The following is a 21770-nucleotide window of genomic DNA, read 5'->3' as shown; positions in this document are numbered from 1 at the left end:
GTGAGACAAATCACCTGGTTGTGGGGAGGAGGGATGGTATTCCTTGCTCCCATGTTGTTCCGCACCTCAAACCAACCGTAGAATTCATTCATCTGAAAGAGAGGCATCACTGTATTTGGGCCACCTTGTGACCTGCTATGAAGGTGGAGACTCTGGTCCTCAGCAGCACACCTTTACAATCACCCACAGCTTCTGATGGACTGTATGGTGATGGCCTTGGAAACAGTCATATCATCAATGCACTTGCCAATTGATGCCATAAATTCCTTTAAGTTTAAGGTGGCTCATCCCAGCCAGACTTTCACCTGCTTCAAAACCGGTTTAGAGCATCTGATGAGTGGACTTCATAAATAAGCTTATGAAGATTGTCTGCTTGGATAAGCATAAAAGAAATGTGGCATGAGTAGCCAAGATTAGGGCAGGGTTCTGCACAGTCTTTGCGAAGTATTGGCATTTTTGTCTTTTAAATTCATTTAATAGCTGACGTGTTGTTGCTTTTGCACCAGGACTACACATTTTTAGTAATTTATTGATGACAGATTGCTCTTTTTGTCTCATTGTTCGTTTTCCATTAAATAAACATTACTTAGCAAAATGTTTTTACCTTTATACATTATACACGGTTTCCCGTAAGTTGGACACTGCTTAGATTGCCAATTCACGCAACTATAAACGCCATCCTTCTGCTTTACATATCTGTATTTGCCTTTCTTTGAAAGATATGCCAATGTAGTGATGCTCTTTTGCGTCATCACCAAAATTTTTTACATGAATTTGGGCAAGGCCCCTGACTTTCATTTGAATTGCCTCTTGCAAGGTGAACTCTGTTTCTCTCAATAGACCTTATCTGACCTTTGCATCACTGATGCCAAAATATGATCTCTGATCATTGAATCATTAAGCTTTTCAAAGTCTTTGCTTTGAGTTTCAGGTCTATTAGAAAGCTGTCAAACATTTCATGCAGCTGCTGCATGTGTGAATGGAACACGTTTCCAACTTTTCATTCTATTTAATTGATCAGTTGGCACCTCAACAAGCTTGTGCTATCTTTGTCTTCTTCAAACTTGCATTACGCTTCAGTAGCATATGGGCCTGCAATTGTCAATAGTACAGCAATCACACATCACTTTTGCCTTTGTGTCCATCCAGATGGCTGCAGTGTTCAGCTCGAACAGCTGCTGTTGGCATGTACACCCACATGTACGCTCTATCCCCAGGACATGGCTCATTGTGTTCATTTAGACTTAACAAGATGACTAGCATTAGTATTAGCAAGGTCTATCATGAAATCACTTTCAAGCCTACTTGTTATAGCAAATGTTATAAACAATATAAATATTTCTACTGATTTATAGTCTTGAGTGACCTTACTGTTTTTTTTTTTTTGCGTTTTTTTTGTTTGATTTATTTAAATAAAAATTAAAAAACACATTCATTACATACAGCCAGCCTTTCTCGAAACATGGCAGGAGTCCAGTAGTATTTTATTACTGTTTATTGCAACCCTGTAAGGAGAAATGATACACTGATGTGAGATTGTACTTGATCAAGCTTAGCTTTATGATGTGTATGATAGTGATCTTTTAAAATGTTTGCGTGTTGTCCCTAGGACAAATGGAGGGTATTTTAATGAAAAATTTTACAGGAAGAAGTTCTGAACTTCTCTGTATGTGACAAGAAGTTGTTTGTGACTAGAGATTGTTTGCATGAATTGCTCGAGGGCCAGAATGCACTGTAGATGAGGTGGCGAGACTCAAGGCTAAGAATCAGCTTAGGCAGACCTTGGTAAGGTTGTCCTGATTAGGCGTTGTAATGTAGCCAATGAGGGACAATGTTTTTCTTTGTTTCTGTGTTTGAATCATGTTTATTAAAACTCAGTGTTCCGAATACATTGTGAACCTTTTACTCTTGCCAATGCCTACCAGTGTGCTATATTCTCCAAACTCCCACAATACCATGTTCCTAATTCTGTTGACACCTTTGTCCCTTTCACTGTTGCTCCATTTTAGAAAAAGATGAGTTCAGCCTGAAAGGCAGTTAGGAAGTGGCTGTAAAATAAAGGACAACAGGGACATGCAAACCCGAACAAGTACTCTGATCTGAATGGAAGTTTTCCTAAGCCTAGTCAAACATTTGTACCTGTGCTGAGGCTATAGCTTAAACAATCCCCTTTTGCATGTGCTATATATTTTCCAGGTTTTTTGTAAGATATCAAAAATGCTTATTACAAAGTTTTAGCTATACAACAAAATCTAGAGTCATGACAGTATATACTGATAGAGTGCACTTATTATGATCGATTCGATTTGCTCCATTTTGTCAACATTTAATTTTGACAAGATTTCCAGATTCTGAGGAGGCAAAGCAACCACTATGTTTCACTTAAAGCAAGCTTCTCTTGTAACTGTTCTAGTTGTTCTAACCGTGTTTAATGTTAAATCTTGTATGGATAGCATACGTGATACCAAACCAACTGGACCAAAAAACATTCCCAAGCCACCAGAGACTGCTCCGATACCTGTCTCTGTCATCCGGCTCATCTAAAATGCAAACATAGGTGTTCTGCCAGAGCTTCTATCAGTTCCATGACCTTAGTCTTTCCTCCCTCAAAAAAGATCATATGAAGCCTCCCTCAAAGGATCAAGAAAAAAATCATAAAATAAAATAAAAATAACCAAAACCTTGGTTTAAACATGACTTAAATAATAAGTTGACTTCTCAATTTAATCAACAATAATACTGAAATGTAATCCACGTTTTGGTACATATACTTATCAAAATTTTATCTGCAAAATAAATTCTATTAAAAAAATAACCACTCCTAAGTATCACACTACAGTGATAGCTTGTAAAGCTGCCATCTTTCTCTGGGAAAACTAGAAAGAAGAAACTAAGCCTGCACATATATTGTGCTGCATTTAAAATGAAACCTCTCACATTTTCAGTCACAAGATTTTATATAGTGTATATTCCCAAATTGTCATTTATGCAAGACACATAGTTCAATCATCTTGAAAGCCAAAGTCCCTAATTATTCTCATGTATAACATTTTATCATTATGAACTGTCACTCATTTAGATAGCAGATGTTTAGGGTATATTTAAACCCTTCCATCTCATCAAATTTCTTTTTAATATAAATGATCTTTTTTAATTTCATAATAACACAAAAAGGGAAATTTAGAAGGAAATCAAAATCAAGGACATTCTGCACTTGCATAAAGTTTGCATTGTCCTCTCCCTCAGGTGACTTGGTTTTGCATTTTGATTTGTGTGCTGCTGTCACCAGTAATATAATTCCTGGAGAATCTCCAAAGCTGAGCTCAATCATATCAAAGTCAGGGATGATGGCTGCTGTCTACATCCTGCTCCTGCTGGCTCTAACAGATGCAGCCACAGGTCTGTTCTGGAGACAACACACTTATTTAAAACAGGATATGAGCTGGGCTGATGCTCAAATGTACTGCAGGAAGAATTATGTAGACCTGTCAGTTGTTGACACACAATTGGAATTTGACAGTTTTGTAAAGCAAACAAAAATGCGCCACACTGACAGTTCCTGGATCGGCCTTAGAAAAAGAAATGGTGAGACAGAGTTTAAACAGTGGTCAGATGGAAGTGTACTGGAATTCTCAAAGTGGAAAAGTGGGCAACCTGACAATCTTCAGAACAACGACTGCATATTTACTACCAATACTGAGTGGGAAAATGAAAATTGTGAAATAAAAATGAACTTTGCATGCTACTCTTGGGCACCTAAGATGATTGTGGTGCAGAAGATGATGACCTGGATGGAGGCTCTGGTGCACTGCAGAACACACTACACTGACTTGGTAAGGTTCACTGAGGAGATAGACTACTTTGTTGTCAACAACTGGAATACGAAAATTCAGACACCCACTTTCTGGACCAGTCTACGATTCATGGATGGCTCATGGTACTGGGTGAACCAGACGTCTCTAGTGAGTAATGAGACATCATTGCCTTCATGCCCCGCCAGGCCTTTCCGATGTGGAGCACGAAACATTAGCGCTGGTGACTGGGAGAATAGAGACTGCAGGGAGCAAATGAACTTCATTTGTTACCACTAAATTTGGTATGTGACTTGTCTTCACTCCTAATATCTACTTTATAATGTTCTTTAGCTAACTGCATCAACATTAAATGAAAATCTGACAAAAATGATCTCCCTAGAACTCACTTCTTAGAAGACGAAGAGTAGCACTGCAATCAAGACTGGCACGAGACGATATGCTGAGCAGATTAAATATGAAACTGCATATATTATCAACTGAATTAGTATATTAGAATGATTACTTCAGTGCTCAATATTTACTCCAATACTCTATTTAAGTGCTAAATTATGTTGTAGTAAATTGTTTTCTTAGGTAAATGTTTGTTTAATCCACTGTAAAGCATACTGTTGCCCAGAGGTATGATAACACTATATGCTATAAGATAGGATATGCTACCTGATATATTGTAATCTTTTTCTGAGTACATGATAAGGTGTAATTTGTATTTTCATTGTATTTTGTTTTGTATTTGTACTGTAGTGAAAATAAACATTAAATAAAATGGTCATGTGTCATGGTACGCACAGTGTAATACATTTTTATTTGTCACATACATAACCATAAACACAGCATGATGTAGTGAAACGTCTTCCCATGAATACAAATAATTCCCAATATTAAATGAAATTTTTGCTTGTTCTCCTGTAACATAACAAATGGTACAAACATACATTATCTACATTACTGCAAAGTTAAGACACATCACACAACTGTACACTTGAATTGTGTCAGACCCCAGACAGGTATCTAGGGTGAAGATGTGTTTAAATAGGATAATGATACAAGACACAGGGAAAAATTGGCATCACTGAATGTAAGAGGGTACCAAAATAAAAATGCACAGAGCTTACAGTGATACATTTAAGACTATCTTAGCAAGACAAGACTCCTGGGCAAAATTTCTCTGAAAGAAGAGAATGTCGACACCAGCCAGGTCTTTTTAACCCAGGCCATGAAAGATGCAGAACACTGGAGGGTCATCTAATTATGACCAAGCTCAGCATCCCTGCAACATTTCAGGAAATTTATTAAAAAGCAGCTGAACTGTGCTAAGATAAAATCAGCCCCAACGAGGAACATCTCTCAACACTCTGATGGATCAGAAATGGACCTCCATAAGGTTGCCATGCCATACAAAGCTGCAGTCAGCTCTATAGACTAAGAAGTCAGAAAACATAGGCACAGTTCGATGAGTACTCAAATCACATCTCAAAACAATGCAAACCACAACACATTTAAGTGAGCATCAAAGCTGAAAAACAAAGAAACCACCAAAATAAAAATGTGCAATACTTTCTGGAGGCACTGTATATATTACTTTCAGATATTTTTATTTAAATTTATTTTTATGCTGTTGGTGAATCGTCTCGACCACAAATGTGATTCCTACTTTGAGACATCTCTGGTCATTTACATTTATTGTAGCAATGCATGCGGAACCCGCAGTGGTGGACAGTAACGAAGTAAATGTAATTCGTTACTGTACTTAAGTAGCTTTTTCGCGTATCTGTACTCTCCTGAAGTATTTCCATTTGAGGAGACTTTTTACTTTAACTTCACTACATTTCAAAGTCAAATATCTTACTTTTTTACTCAATTACATTTTGCGAAATCAGTCGTTCCTTTTTTGTTTGAGTGGATAAAAACTTAATTGGTCAGCATACGGCAAGCCACCAATCAGCGTACAGCGCGCGCTCTGTTCTGAACTTGTTTTGATTGCCGCTTGGTGGTATCTATTCAGCGCGAAAACAGTTCAGTGTCAGTGGAACAGCATAACATTTTGAGAGTGCCAGTGCCTTCATAAATGATGGAAGACACTCCTGATTCTAAATTGCCACCACACCCGTGGCCTTATTTGCCCGATTTTTTTGAAATCGTTGACAAGAAGAAAGAGTCCTTCATTTTCAATTGCCTTCTCTGCCTGCCTCAGCCCTGTAAAATTTCTTCTTACAAGAATTCTCCTTCAAATCTAAGGAAACACGTAGAGGTAAGCCATTTTTCATTCTGGTGCTCATTTTTAACTGAGTAAACTAACAGTAGCTTGCAGAAAATGTGTAATGTTAAGTTAGTTGTTTTCACCGAAGTTTGCAGTTTTTGAAGCTGAGTGCTCCGGTATCGTGAAATGACAGTCAGTCGATGTTAATACTTTACGTTGGAATATAAATTCTATTTTGACCTCGTTTTGCATGCAGCATATGATGCTTAAACATTTGGCAGATGAGTGGAGTGCTCCTTATTAACCGAGACTGTTTTTTTTTCCTCTCAAAATGTTCAGCTTCCTAAGACTGTGATCTACGCCTGTGCTGAAAATATTGTACTCTGTTGCTTACATCTGTAACACACTAAAACCACATGAAATATTTATTTTATTTGTCAGAGGGAGGAAGACTGATCTCTGGATATGTAGTTCATTTTTGGAATTTTTTCTTTTTGCAGAGAAAGCATGGTAGCCACTTGCAGAGATACACTGCCCTAACAGCATCAAGGAAAAGAAAAATGGAGAGCGAGAAGGCTCCTTCGACATCCAGACAGTTGACGTTGGGAGAAACTAAGCTAGTCACACAGAAGAATGTTGATCATGCAGTGTTGAATTTTGTGACCCAGAGTCTCCAACCCTTTAGTGTGGTGGAACAACCATCATTTAAAGCTTTCTTGCATGATCTTCAGCCTAACACCTCTCTCATGTCAAGGCCCACTTGGATGGATGAGGCAGCACTTCAGATGAAGACTAATATGAAAAAAGCAATGTCAGAGATAGATTTCATAGCAACAACAACAGATTGTTGGAGTTCAAGGAGAAGAGGTTTCATCGGTGTCACTGCCCACTGGGTTGATCCTAACAGCCTGGAGAGGTGCTCAGTAGCACTAGCATGCAGGCAGCTTAAAGGCCCACACACTTTTGATGTTTTGGCTTGTGCTCTAAATGACATACATTGGCAAACAGAACAAGGTTGTTCCAACTACTACGGACAATGGGTCAAATTTTTTAAAGGCATTTCGTATATATATGGAGAGCAAGATGAGAACAACAACTTTGCTTTAGAAGAGACTGAAGATGAGATAAGTGATGTGATGTGTGATGAAGATGAAGAGGATGTGGATGGTGTCGAGGTGGACTTTGTAGAGGTCACAGCTGTTTTAGATGAGGATGATGGCTTACAATTCCAGCTTCCAAAGCATCATCGTTGTGCCTGCCACTTATTAAACTTGGTTTCCACAGTGGATGCCGCCAAAGCCTGTTCAAATGAAGCCTTCAAGAAGCTGTCCAGGTCAGCAAAGTGCCATGCACTACGGAATAAGTGTGGCAGATCTGCGGCTGCAGCAGAGATTGTAGAAGATATGTGCAAAATTCAGCTGATTCGCCCCAACACAACAAGGTGGCATTCCTTATTTCTCGCCGTTGAGAGAGTGCTTCGAATCATTAAAGATCAGGGAGAGGGGGCTATCAGAACTGTCTGCACTTCACTCAAGTTGCCAATGTAAGTGCTGTTTTTTTATAATCCCTTTAAATTCATATTCCAGTAATGTAATGTTAAATTGTTTTTTAAAACGCATTACTTTGAGTAGTAGCTTAACTACTTAAGGATCTGAAACAGTAAAACAGTAGACAGAGTAAAATGACACCTGTCTCTCTCTCTCTCTCACACACACACATAAAAGTGTAATGACATGAAATGATTAATTGTTGTTGTCTGAATGTATGATAGGTCGAGTCCAGTTGAAATTGCGTTTCTGGAAGAGTATGCCGGAACCATGAGCCCCCTAGACAAAGCCCTCAACATTCTTCAGGCTGAAATCGATGTTCAGATGGGATGGCTTCTGCCTACTTTGACACTCCTCATCTTGAAACTGGACCGAATTCGCATTTCCTCCAGGTACTGCAAACCTCTGGTGGATGCCATCCAAGGAGGCCTGCAGCAGCGCTTTGGAAACATGCTGGTAGAGCCAGAGTTTATTGCAGCTGCAATCCTTGTCCCGAAATTTAAAACATCCTGGACAGCGGATGAACACATTGTCAAACTAGGTAAGATTATTTTAGTTTTTGTTTTTGATTCAAACAGACTGAGCCAAATCATTTTTAAAGATATCCAACTGAAATTTTATCTTGACATTCTCAGTTTGTTTAGGTTGGTTTGAAATGCACCTTGGAAATACATGGGGCAATGCTGGTCTTTTGATATTTTAATCTGGAGAAATGTGTATGATTAAAGTGAAGTTTTGATTCTTAGCATCTATGGAAATGTCCATTTCAGGCCTGGACTACATCAAGGACCATCTGGAGGAAGAGACTTCCAATGAAACACCAGTTGGTCAGGAAGGTATCAGGCAGTTAGATGGCAACTTGCCTGCAAAGCTGATGACAAAGAAATTCTTAAGTCCTTCCCAGCAGTCTGTAAGTTGTCTTTGAAGGTCAACACTGCTTTACCCGCTTCTGCAGCTTGTGAACGTCTTTTCAGCACAGCAGGACTTATTTTCAGTCCCAGGAGGGCAAGAATAATAGACTCAAAAAATTTTGAGAATCAGATCCTTCTCAAGCTAAATAAAACATATTGCCACTTTAGTTAGATCATCAGTGCCATTCTATACTAGCACACTCACCAGAAGCAGAATTAATGGCATACTGATTAATAATGTTTAGATTTAGATTTGAGGCTTGTTATTTTAGTACACGTCAGTACAGTTTGTGTAATTTGTTTTGAGATGTCCACACTATGTTGTTATATGCTATGTTTAATTTTATATATATATATAAATAATATAATATGCATTTGTTTATGACTGACTGAAAGAGTTTTGTACTGCTGTGACTGGCAAGTGTATTTCTTCTGATACAAAAACTAGTTCATGTTCCAGTAAATCTGATATGGCCAGTTTATATTTATGAACATTCAGATACAATACAGTAAAAGAAAACTCATGTGAACCTGTGTTTAAATCCAAGTTTTTATTAAACTTAAACTTGCAACTATGTTATAAATAAACCTTACATTGAAACTTCCTGCTCTGAAATCCTGTTATTTCATTTGATTCTAAAGGAAGTTGTTTAGCTTCAAGGTTTTGAGCTCATGATAATTTTAATAGACATAAGTGTCTGACTAATAGCACAATTAATAGATTGGTGTGCTAAGAGCAACATTAGAATCTTTTCACATGTTGTTGATTAAGCAAGAGTCTTGTGACAAAAATGATAATAGGATATTATAGCCATAATAAATCATAGATACTTGGATACTTAAGTACATTTGAAGGCAAATACTTTTGTCCTTTTACTCAAGTAAAAGTGTAAAACATGCACTTTTACTTTTACTGGAGTAATATTTTACCTAGTGTATCCCTACTTTAACTCAAGTACTTAGTTTATGTACTTCGTCCACCACTGGGAACCCGTACACCAGAGGGAGCCCTCGCCTGAATATTAACATCTTGAACTTTGGCTATGCTTGCCTTTGTTCTACGCGAAGTATCGTTTCTCCTAGAGTACGTACCAAGCCTTGATTTACTGTTCTGAGATTGCTACTGTGTATGATCCTTGCCTGCCCTAGTTTACTACGAGTTTTGATTTTCGGTTTTTGGTTTCGTGTTCCCAATGTGTTTGGTTTGATGGTTTTTTGACTTTCTGCCTGCCTATTCGTTACGATTTTTGCCTGCCGTTTTGAATAAAGAGCTGCACTTATGGATTCTGATACTGCTGCCTCGAGTGCATCATTACATTTATGGTGTTTGACAGATACCCTTATCCAGAGCGACAGATCGGAACAGGCGTGGACGGATCAAACTGGAGCTTGTTTATGCTCCTACTGGAACTTCCAGACATTAAGGCATTACAAATAATTCAACCTAGAGGTAACAAACGCTTGAACTAGTTTTTCTGCATCATGAAGCAACATCATATTTCTTATCTTAGCAATATTTCTGAGATGCGAGAAGGTTACCCTAGAGATATTATCTGCATGAGCTTCAAATGAAAGAGCAGAGTCAACAATCACACCAAGGTCTTTTACTGCCGGAAGTAGTAACAGAAAGACCCTCCACAGTTACTCTGTAATCAGAAAGCTTACGTCTGGCTGCATATTAATCTTAGTAATCTCTGACTGACGATTGCTTATATCATTAGCTTCTACATGGAAAACTACCTTTGAGAACCTATGCTTGCCTAGGACCCTAAGATTACCTGCTATGTCTGGTGCCCTGGCTCCCGGAATACACCTAACCAGTGCTGCTGAAAAGCAACGAAACAAAAAGCTTCTCCCGCAAAAAAACAACATTTAACTGCGATAGGTAAGTAAAAAAAATTGCAAACAAAAGGTGAAAGTTCAGAGGGTCATCACCGGCACACAACATATCATAGGCTGCCTATTACATTCCTGTGAAGAGCTAGTTAGCATTCGCTGTCGCAGCAGAGCAAACAATATGCTGACAGACCCAACCCACCCTGGACATCACCTGTTTGACCTCCTACCCTCCGGCAGATGCTTCTGGTCCATCATGCACAAACAGACTTAAGAACAGAACAATCAAATAATCAAACAAGCGCTGCCACTGAATGCTAGGATCCATCTGCACTACACACACTCACACTTCACTTTATATCTATTCTAAATTGTATTTTATTTTTATTGTTATTTACATTTTATTTAATAGGTATAATTCTTTTGGATCAATCTGTTCATATATTGCAATATTGTTAAATGCAATAACTGCTTTTTTTCTTTATATCTAAATTCCTTCTGATCAGGAAGATTAATATTTGTACTCAGATTTGTGCAATATCTCAGTTGCTTGTTTTTAATTTTATTTTTATGCTGCTTATTTCAAATTTTATTTTTAATGTTACGTACATATATATATTCAAAAGTGTGTAAGCTTGTCTGATCACACTGTTCATATGTGCGATATTGTCAACTAGCTGGTATTTCTTTATATTAAACAGTCTCATCTGATCAGGTGGTTCAATATTTGTACTCCTTTCTATTAAAACAATTCATGCAACTATAAAAACCATCCTTCTGCTTTACATGTCTGCACTGGCAGTCATGCACTTTGACGTCATTTCAGCAAAAAAAATTTTTACATAAATTTTGCTCAAGGTCACTGGCTTTGCAGATTTGAATTGTTTTTTACAAGGTGAACTCTGTTTCTCTCAATAAACCTTGTCTGGCCTGTAGTTCACTGATCTCTCATCACTGAATCGTTGAGTTGTTCAAAAGGTTTCAGGTCTATCAGGAAGCTATCAAACATTTCATGAGGCTGCTGCATGCATGAACGGAACATATCTGGTACTTTTCATTCCATTTTTTTTTTTTAGACTTTCCCTACCACCTCAGGCTTGTTTCTATTTCCATTCTCTTCCAACATGAAGGTATTATATTACACTTCAGTAGCTTGTGGACCTGAAAATGTCAGTAGTAAAGTTATTATTTTGCCTTATTGTCCATCACAATGGCTGCCATGTACAGCTCAAACAGCTGCCTGAAATTGCACCAGTTGCTTTTTACATGTACACCCAAAGGTACGATCTGTCCCCCAGGACCAGGCTCACTGAGGTCATTTAGACATAACAAGATAACTAGCCTTAGCATTAGCACGGAATTTCCTGAAATCGCTTTTATGCAGACTCACCTGCTTGGAAGTCAAATGATATATCAAAAGTTAAACATGCTAAATGCATCTACTGATTTATGGTCTGAGCAACTTTACTGTTCTGAAAGAAAAAAAAACAAAAAACATATCCACTTGATTCATTAAATGCCATTAAAACAAGGCATTTAAAAAAGAAAAAGAAAAAAAAAGGTCAGGGACAGTTCTATAGTGGCTATAAAACGACTGACAAAAGACACATGCAAACACAAACAAGTTCTCTGATCTGCATGGAAGTTTTCTTAAGGTATATCAAACACTTAACCAAATAATGCACTTGTGCCAAGTCTGTGTTTAAACAATTCTCATTTACATGTTCAATGTAAATATTCTAGGTGGAAAGACTGTACACTTAGCTATGAAATTTCTTCAGTCCATAAACTAATCCTAAGTACTCTTTTTTGATTTGAGCATATCAATAATCAGATGCTTGCATATGCTAGTGGTTTTCAGCTCTCACCATCCTACAGTAGAAATGCAACAAGACCATTCTTGGAGGCATCTGTAGACACCTTCTATGTTGGATCAAAGAATTTCAGCACAGGTGCAGGAGGTCTACACTAGTTTCAGTTTGTCTGTCTATACAAAGTCTGTTGTTTTATGCAGTACTGGTAGTTATGATCCTTTTGTGGAATGAATCTCCCTATATAGTTGACCATACCCATCAGACCTTGCATTCCTTACTGTCTGTAGGACTTTTCTTCTTTCTTTCTTTCTTTCTTTCTTTCTTTCTTTCTTTCTTTCTTTCTTTCTTTCTTTCTTTCTTTCTTTATTTTGGTATGCCATTGATCTTGTCTTTCTCTGTATTCTTTGAATTGAAAGTTTATCTGAGATGATAGGTAATCCTTTCTCTTTGATTCCTTGTAGTATCTTTCTTGTGCTACTGTAATGCTCCTGTACTCCTGAATATTGCCATATGATGATGTAATCAATATATGAAGATAATTCTTCAAGAATTTCAATTATATTCTCAATCACCCTTTGGAAAATTTTTGTTGCTGAGACAATTCCAAATGGTAGGTTGTTAGGTTGTCTTTGTTTCTCACATATACAGTACATTACCACACAGTGAAATTCTTTCTTCACATATCCCATCCTTGGAAGTTTGGGACAGAGGGTAGGGTCAGCCATGATGCAGCACCCCTGGAGCAGGGTGGGTTGGGGGCCTTGCTCAAGGGCCCAACAGTGGCAGCTTGGCATGGTAGCGTGTGGAAAAAATGCAAAGTTAAAATTGCATTAAATTGGGCTGTCCTTGTTCAGCCTTATTGGGCAAAATCTTTGTGAAGCATCAAGCTACATTAAATTTTTGGCAACCTGACATTACATTGATTTTGTCATGTTATGATATTAGATAATGCTTGGATGTAATAAATGAGGATATTAAGAAAGTGGGTGCAAATGTTTAGGATGCAGAAGATAGGGATAGGTGGAGAGAGATGATTCTCTGTGGCCACCCCTGAAGGGAAAAGCTGAAAGAAGAAGAAGATGATATTAGATAATGCTCATGCTTCTTGTTGTTATTTAAATGATTTGTATCTATACACATCTTAAGTCTGTAAGTCAGACCAAGGAGTTCACCCAGTCAGTCATTTCTGCCATCATATTGATGAATCCTAATGTGGTCATCTTGTCTACTCCCTTCTTTAGATGATCCTTGATTCTTGCTCTACAGGCTATGCAGTTTCTTTCAGATAAATCTTGTCTAGAATTGGTAAGACACCAAATCTATAAAAAAAAAAATTTGAGTGGTCCATTGTCATATGTCCTTCCAGATCTTCCAGACCGGTGAATGCGGACGCTTCTCTAGCAGATGAGCTAAACACTTTTTACGCTTGCTTCGAGGCTGTAGCTCACAGCGCTAACAGCGTTAGCAGTGCTAACAGCATTATAGGCAGCACACACGTGGAGCATACCGGAGAGGATATCATCTCGGAGCATGATGTGAGAAAGGCATTCAGGAGAGTGAACACCAGGAAGGCAGCAGGACCAGATGGCATCACGGGTCAGGTCCTGAAGACCTGTGCTGACCAGCTTGCTCCTGTGTTCACTGAGATCTTCAAACTCTCCCTGGAACAGTCTATAATCCCGATGTGCTTCAAATGGTCCACCATTGTTCCTGTCCCCAAGAAACCCCAGCCCGCCTGCCTGAATGACTACCGCTCATTAGCCCTGACCTCAGTAGTGATGAAGTGCTTCGAAAGATTAATCAGAGAATTCACCACTTCTTCCCTACCCGACACCCTGGACCCACTACAGTTCATGTACCGGCCCAACCGTTCTACTGAGGACGCCATCACACACCTCCATCACACAGCACTGAGCCATCTGGATAGCAGAAAGGGGAATTACGTCAAAATGCTGTTTGTTGACTACAGTTCAGCATTCAACACCATAATTCCCTCCATACTCACCACTAAGTTGGAGATCCTGGGCCTTAGCCCATCCCTGTGTCGATGGATCTCCAACTTCCTGCAAGACATCACGCAGGACCTGACATGGTCCTGTCACGTTAACACCCTGGTGAAGAAGGCCCGGCAGCATCTCTATCATCTTATATGCCTAAAGGACTTTAAACTGCCCTCAAAGGTGCTAAAGACATTCTACACCTGCACCATTGAGAGCATCCTGATGGGAAGCATCATAGCCTGGTTTGGAAACAGCGCCAAGCAGGACAGGCAAGCTCTCCAGAAGGTGGTGCGATCAGCCGAGCGTACCATCCATACCGAGCTTCCTGACTTGGATACTATACACAGCAAGCGGTGCTGGACCAAAGCCAGGAAGATAATGAAGGACCTCAGCCATCCCAACAATGGACTCTTCTCTCTGTTGAGGTCAGGGAAACGTTTCCATTCCTTGAAGGCAAACACAGAGAGAATGAGGAGGAGCTTCTTCCTGCAGGCCATTCGGGCCCTCAACCAGAACACCTAGAACCTGGACTTTCTGGACTTACCACCACATGACATGACATTCTACCTCAGCTGATTGTCGCACATGCAATAATTGCACTACTTTGCATACTCCGCACACACAATAACCACACTCACTGTACATCTTTGTGTGCACACTGCACTGTCACTTTACTCCCTGATATACCTGTTCAATTGGACATTTATATTTGCCTTATATATTATATATATATATATATATATATATATATACACACATTTGCATATGCATATCAGATAACTATTGGTTTTTCACAATTATTTTGTGTTTAATTTCTACCATTTCATTTTCCATATTTTTCTCTATATATTTTTAACTATATCCCTTTATTTTTCATGTCCACACACTTTAATTTTTACTCTTTTCTTACTTCAGTGTAGGACAGTTGTAAAAAGCATTTCACTACATGTCCTACTGTGTATGATTTCGTATGTGATGAATAAAATTTGAATTGAATTTGAATTTAACTGCTGTGGCCCGGGTTCGATCCCTGGCAGGGAACTAACCCTACAACTGGGGGATTAACTCGGCGCTGATCCCTCTCCCAGATTGTGTCAGGATGGGCATCTGGTGAAAAACTTGTGTGGAAACCCTAAACAGGGAGCAGCAGAAGGACAACAACAACATGCTTTCACAGATAATCTAGTTCTTTAGCAGCAGTAGCACTTCAGGGAGTCTAAGCTTTGTCCATTCTAGTCTTTGTTAAATATAAGTGTCATCCTTCTGCTTTACATCTCTGTGTTTGCGTCACTTTCATTTGAAAGTCGTGCTTTTTGGCATCATCTCAGGAAATTTTTTTTAACATGAATTTGGTCAAGGTCACTGGCTTTGCAGACTTGAATTGCTTACTGCAAGGCGAACTCTGTTTCTCTCAATAACCTTGTCTGACCTTTGCATCACCGATGCCAAAAGCAATTTGATCCCTTATCATTGAATCACTGAGCTGTTCATTACATGCCTTTGCTTCGAAACATTTTATGTGGGTGCTGCATGCTTGAATAAAGCACATGTTTTGTTCTGTTCATTCGATATAAGTGATCAGTGAATCAAGTGCTTTTCTATCTTTGTTCTCTTCAAACATTATGGTATCATAATATGCTTTAGTAGCTTGTGGGCCTGCAATCGTCAATAGTAAAGCAATCTTACATACTTTTACCTTCGTGTCCATCCTGATGGCTACCACGTACAGCTCAAACAGCTGGCTGAAATTGCACCAGTTGCGGTTGACATGTACACCTTACAAGTACGCTCCGTCCCCCAGGAACTGGCTTGGTGAGTTCATTAAGACTTAGCAAACTAGCATTAGCAAGAACGTGCTGCTTAAAATCCAATGTATAGCAAAGTTATAAACATTCATCTACTGAGTAACCTTACTTGTTCCTTATTTTCTTTGTAAGAATAAAAACAAACAAACAAACAAGAAAAAAATAGGGTCAAGGGCAGTTGGAGAGAGGCTATAAAATGACTGACAGGAGACACGTGCAAACACAAGCAAGTACTCTGATCTGCACGGACGTTTTCCTAAGCCACGTCAAACACTTAAAAATAATGAACATGTGCTAAAGTTGTGACTTAAACAGTTCTCGTGTACACTATTTAAGTTCTACCCTGCAGCGCAATATACTTACTATCCATTGTAACCAGCATCTGAGATCCGAAATCATGTGTGTCCCAAATCATAGTATGTTGAAATGACCAGATGGTCTACTATTTTCAGTGTGTGCATCTGTAGATGCTTTCAATTAATATCTCCAACAGCACCTTGTGTGAGGGAGGGGGAGTTTTATGAGTTTTATGTTTGCTTCATTCAGTTGCATTTCAGAATGGTAAATGATATGCTTTTGTATTTGTATATTTGTAATTTATATAGGGAATGATGAATGACGAAAAGCTGAAATGCAACGAGACATTTACCAGGCAACGTTCTCATTCTACGTGACGTGACCGAAATTCAAAATTTGATTTTTATGAAAACACAGAGGCACATCATACCCATCACTCACTCTCTACTAATTTAAGAGTAAACTAAATATTAATGTTCTTGGTGGACACAAATAAGGGACAGAATATGGAGAGAAGGGGTTAAAACAACTGGATTCCCATTACTGAAACTGCCAAAACACATTTCCTGTTGCATTTTAGTCAAAACATTTTATATAACCAGCCTGGCTAGTCCCATAGCTATACCTTGTAAGAAAAGTATTTGGAGAAAGTTATTTTGTATGGAACAGCAGTTCTGTTTTACTGACATACTGTATGGGTAGAATACCTGATACCAAACCAACTGGACCGAAAACCATCCCCCAGAGACAGCTCTAATGTCTGTCTCTGTCATCCGGCTCATCTTACATGCAAATGTAGGGCAATCTGCCAGAACTTCTATCAGTTCCATGACATCAAGCTCAAAAAAGGATCATCAAGCTCAAAAAAAGGAAAAAGGATGAAATGAAAGATAAAAGAATAAGATACAAATGAAATAAACACCTAAACATGATAAATAAAGCTATTTTACTCATCATACTTTAATCAATAATAATACTAGAATGTAATCCATGTTTTAGAACAGTCTGTGTGCATATTACACAATAACAGAATTTTATCTGCAAAATCTAATTCTATTAGATGATATCCACTTCCTTACCTTGTAAGCCCGCTGTCTTTCTGTAGGTCAAGAAATGAGGAAGAAGGTAAATCTGCACCTGTATTATGCTGTGTTTAAAACCTCTTGCATTTTCAGTCAAGACATTCTTATATAGTGTATATTCCATAATGTGGGCCTAATTGTTCTCATACACTACCTTTCATTTCTCTGAACCCTCTCAAAGAAGCAGAAAAACTCGAATTCATGCTATTTACATAAGGTCTTTAAAATAATCTTAACATGGTGAGCACCGATGATGCAAAAGCAAGCAATGTGTGCACAGATCAGTCTCAGTAAGCAATTATTTGAAAAAGAAAACGGTTTAGAGTAACTATACCCAGGCACTTTATCGGAAAATGATGTTAAACTCAAATGTTGTTCTTTTGAATCACATTGACTAATTTTGTTGTTCATCATCAGTGGAAAAGCCAATCACAATTTGTTTACAATTGTACCTGCCTGCAGCCATTCAGATAAATGATTTATTTTTTTTCGCTTAACAAAAAATAATTACTGATATAATTGATTAAAATTTCATAACAAAAATAAGGAAATTCAGCAGGAAACAGACTGAAGGGGGTTTCCTTATGGGGAAAGAAATCCAAATCAAGGACATTCTGCACTTGCATAAAATTTGCCTCGCCCTTTCCCTCAGGTGAGCAACTTGGTTTTGCATTTTGATTTGTGTGCTGCTGTCTCCAGTAATATAATTCCTGCAGAATCATCAGAGCCGAGCTCAATCACATCAAAGTGAGAGATGACGGTTGTTCTCTCCATCCTCCTCCTGATGGCTCTAACAGATGCAGCCACAGGTCTGTTCTGGAGACAACACATTTATTACGACAAGCGATCAAGCTGGATTGAGGCTCAGACGTTCTGCAAGAACAATTATGTAGATCTATCAATTATTGACACACAAGAGGAATTTGACAGTTTTGTAGGTCAAACAAGCAGACATACACAAGACAGTTCCTGGATTGGACTTACGAGAGGAAAATCTGAGCGAGAGTTTACACAGTGGTCCGACGGAAGTGCGCTGGGGTTCTCAAAGTGGAAAGATAAGGAACCTGACAATCAGAAAGAAGACTGTGTTCAAACTACCAACAATGAGTGGTCAAATGAAGAGTGTGAAAAACAATTTAAAGCCTTCTGCTACTCTTGGGCACCTAAGATGATTGTGGTGCAGGAGATGATGAACTGGGAGGAGGCTCTGGTGCACTGCAGAACACACTACACTGACCTGGTAAGGCTCACCACGGAGATAGACCACTTTGTGGTCAACAACAGGAGTATGGAAATTCAGACACCCACTTTCTGGACCAGTCTACGATTCATGGATGGCTCATGGTACTGGGTGAACCAGACGTCTCTGGTGAGTAATGAGACATCATTGCCTTCATGCCCTGCCAGGCCTTTCCGATGTGGAGCACGAAACATTATAGATGGTGTCTGGGAGAACAGAGACTGTGAGGAGAAAATGAACTTCATTTGTTATCACGATATTTGGTGAGTGATTCGACATGACTTCTGAAATCTGCTTAACAATGTGTTTTTTAAATAATCACATCAAAATTAAGTGTGAATCTAAAATAACCTCAGTAGAACACCCTTCTTAAACGAAGAGGATCACTGCAATCAAGACTGGCACAAGACGATGAAGAAAAGAAGAATGGAGATGCTGAGCAGATTAATATCGAAGAAACAGCATATAATATCAATTGAATTATTATGTTTGAATTGTTTAATACTCAATACTTACTCCAATACTACATTTAAGTGCAAAATTATATTGTTGTGAATTGTTTTCTTTGTTTGTTAGTAAATGTTTGTTTATTCCACTGTAAAGCATACATTCGCCTACAGGCACGATAATACTATTTGCTATAAGATATGATACGCTATAGGATATTTGTTGTAAGCTTTTCCTAAGTACATGGAAGGGTATTTGTATTTTATCCTCCACTGTAGTGAAAATAAATAAATTAATTAAATTAAATAGTCATCATTTTTTGTGTCATGGTAGCAAGTTCAGTGTACAATATAAGATAAAATGCTTACTTGTTCTCCTGTAATATCGCAACGAATGCTACAAACATACATTATTGACATTATTCCAAAATTATGACAGATTACACAATTGTGCACTTGAGTTGTGTCAGACCCAGCCAGGCATCTAGGGTGATGATGTTTCCTAGTTCTGTCGGTATAAAGGCACAAGAATTTAAAAGACCTTCTCTCTTCTGATAACATCATGAATCAGAAATGGACCTCATAAACACGATGCTACACAAAGCTCACATGACGAGAAGTCATACCAAAACCAGAAACCATATGCAGAGGACACAGGGCTTCTATCAGAAGCCTTGCATCAGACATCCACTGGCAGCAGTGGTAAACAGTACACAAGGTGGTACAAACATTACGCACTCTACAATTGTAAGGTGGATGATAGAAAAGACATGCACAACTTCTTAAAAAACATACACCAACCAGGCATAACATTATGACCACCTGCCTAATATTGCGTCGGTCCCCCTTTTGCTGCCAGAACAGCCCTGACCCGTCCTTCACTGTGTATTCTGACCCCTTTCTATCAGAACCAGCATTAACTTCTTCAGCAATTTGAGCAACAGTAGCTCGTCTGTTGGATCGGACCACACGGACCAGCCTTCATTCCCCATGTGCTTCAATGAGCCTTGACCGCCGACTCACCACTGTTCCTTCCTTGGACCACATTTGATAGATACTGACCACTGCAGACCGGGAACACCCCACAAGAGCTGCAATTTTGGAGATGCTCTGATCTCTAGCCATCACAATTTGGCTCTTCATCAAACTTGCTCAAATCCTTATCCTTTCCTGCTTCTAACATATCAGCCTATTCTAATATATCCCACCCACTTCACCTGGTACTGCTAAGCATGTTATGCCTGACTGGTGTATATGGCCCTAATGTCGAGCCACACTGCACGGTTTTCAAAGTCATTGTATCACAGTTGCTTTCACACTGCACGACTATCTATGGTAGCATTCGGTCTCTGCTGTGTTCACATTGCATGATGGATCGAAGACAGTAGGTTACACACTGCATGACTTCACAATAGGAAGAATCCCCAACAACTCTGTCTGGTCCGCAAACTACATTTCACAACTGAATGTACACGAGAAATGATAAGGAAATAATGCAATATCACACGTGAGATCAGCGTTCTCGCGGCGAGACTGAATGAAATAAAAAAAAATTCGCAATGTGCTGCTGCCGATCTGGTTGGTCAAGCAAATGTTTCTGCTTTTTTTTCTTTTTGATGTAATTGTAAAGCTTATTTATTCTGATATAACTATATTTAAAACATTTTTTGTCTGACAAAAACCTATAAACTCTATTAAACTATAATGTTGTTCTCCAGCCGAAGCCATGATTGCTGATATTGTGGTCCATAACTGCCTGCTGCCTTGTATCTTGCTCTCTCTTTGGCTGTAGGTCATTTTCAGTCAGAACTCCTTTCAGACTGCAGGATTTTGAGTTGCCGACAGGTCCAGGTATTTAGCATGGCAAATATTTCATGGGCATCTGCGACGCATCGGTGATTCTCTCAGATCGCATCTTTGGTAATTCACACTACATGGTTGTCACTCACGTGCATGAGTTCTCAGTGTGAACCTTAAATTTGTCAGGCTGTCAGGATGGTGAAAGGAAGCTGCAGCTTGTTGGTGTGCCCACAGAGGGCAGTGTTGCTTTGGTATGCCCAGCCATTTGTGAAGGAACTGGCTGATGTTTTGCTTGAAACTCTCCATGATGGTTAGTGAAAATTTGTTTATCAATATAAACATGGATTAAACCAAACGAGTCTTTATCTTCTTTCATCTTTCCCCTTCAGGGGTGGCCACAGCGAATCATCTCTCTCCACCTATCCCTATCTTCTGCATCCTCAACACTTGCACCCACTAGCTTCATATCCTCATTTATTACATCCATATTCCTCCTCTTTGGCCTTCCTCTTTTCCTCCTGCCTGGCGGCTCCATGTCCAACATTCTCCTACCAATATACTCACTCTCCCTCCTCTGGACATGTCCAAACCATCTTAATCTGGTCTCCCTAACTTTGTCCCCCCAAAACGTCCAACATGATCTGTCCCTCTGATGTACTCGTTCCTAATCCTGTCCATTCTTGTCACTCCCAAAGAGAACCTCAACATCTTCAGCTCTGCTACCTCCAGCTCTGACTCCTGTCTCTTCCTCAGTGATACTGCCTCTAAACCATACAGCATGGCCGGTCTCACCACTGTCCTGTACACCTTCCCCTTGATTCTCGCTGATATTTTTCTATCAAACAGAACTCCCGACACCTTTCTCCACCCATTCCAATCTGCCTGCACTCACTTCTTTACCTCTTTCCCACACTCTCCATTACTCTGGACTGATGACTCCAAGTACTTAAACTCCTGTACCTTCTTCACCTCTTCACCCT

General features: G+C 39.1%; 2 protein-coding genes across 3 annotated transcripts; both read left to right on the top strand.

Annotated features, from left to right (window-relative positions):
• Positions 1 to 6220: 6220 nt before the first annotated feature.
• LOC131359012 (uncharacterized) lies at positions 6221 to 8780 on the top strand. Its single transcript, XM_058398535.1, has 3 exons — positions 6221 to 7555; positions 7784 to 8100; positions 8330 to 8780. The coding sequence occupies exons 1-3, from the start codon at positions 6429 to 6431 to the stop codon at positions 8482 to 8484; spliced, it is 1599 nt and encodes a 532-aa protein (XP_058254518.1). The 5' UTR covers positions 6221 to 6428; the 3' UTR covers positions 8485 to 8780.
• A 9265-nt stretch (positions 8781 to 18045) lies between these two features.
• LOC131359026 (macrophage mannose receptor 1-like) lies at positions 18046 to 19194 on the top strand. Of its 2 annotated transcripts, none has more exons than XM_058398565.1 (2): positions 18046 to 18807; positions 18904 to 19194. In XM_058398565.1, coding segments are annotated over exons 1-2 (750 nt in total). In that variant the 5' UTR covers positions 18046 to 18058; the 3' UTR covers positions 18905 to 19194. The 2 variants fall into 2 exon arrangements, with proteins under 2 accessions (XP_058254548.1, XP_058254547.1); XM_058398564.1 differs by having other exon boundaries at positions 18901 to 19194.
• The last annotated feature ends 2576 nt before the right edge of the window (positions 19195 to 21770 follow it).

Source organism: Hemibagrus wyckioides, linkage group LG09, assembly GCF_019097595.1.
Source record: "Hemibagrus wyckioides isolate EC202008001 linkage group LG09, SWU_Hwy_1.0, whole genome shotgun sequence".
Taxonomy (NCBI): Eukaryota; Metazoa; Chordata; class Actinopteri; order Siluriformes; family Bagridae; genus Hemibagrus; species Hemibagrus wyckioides.
This window is presented reverse-complemented; position numbering and strand designations above follow the sequence as displayed.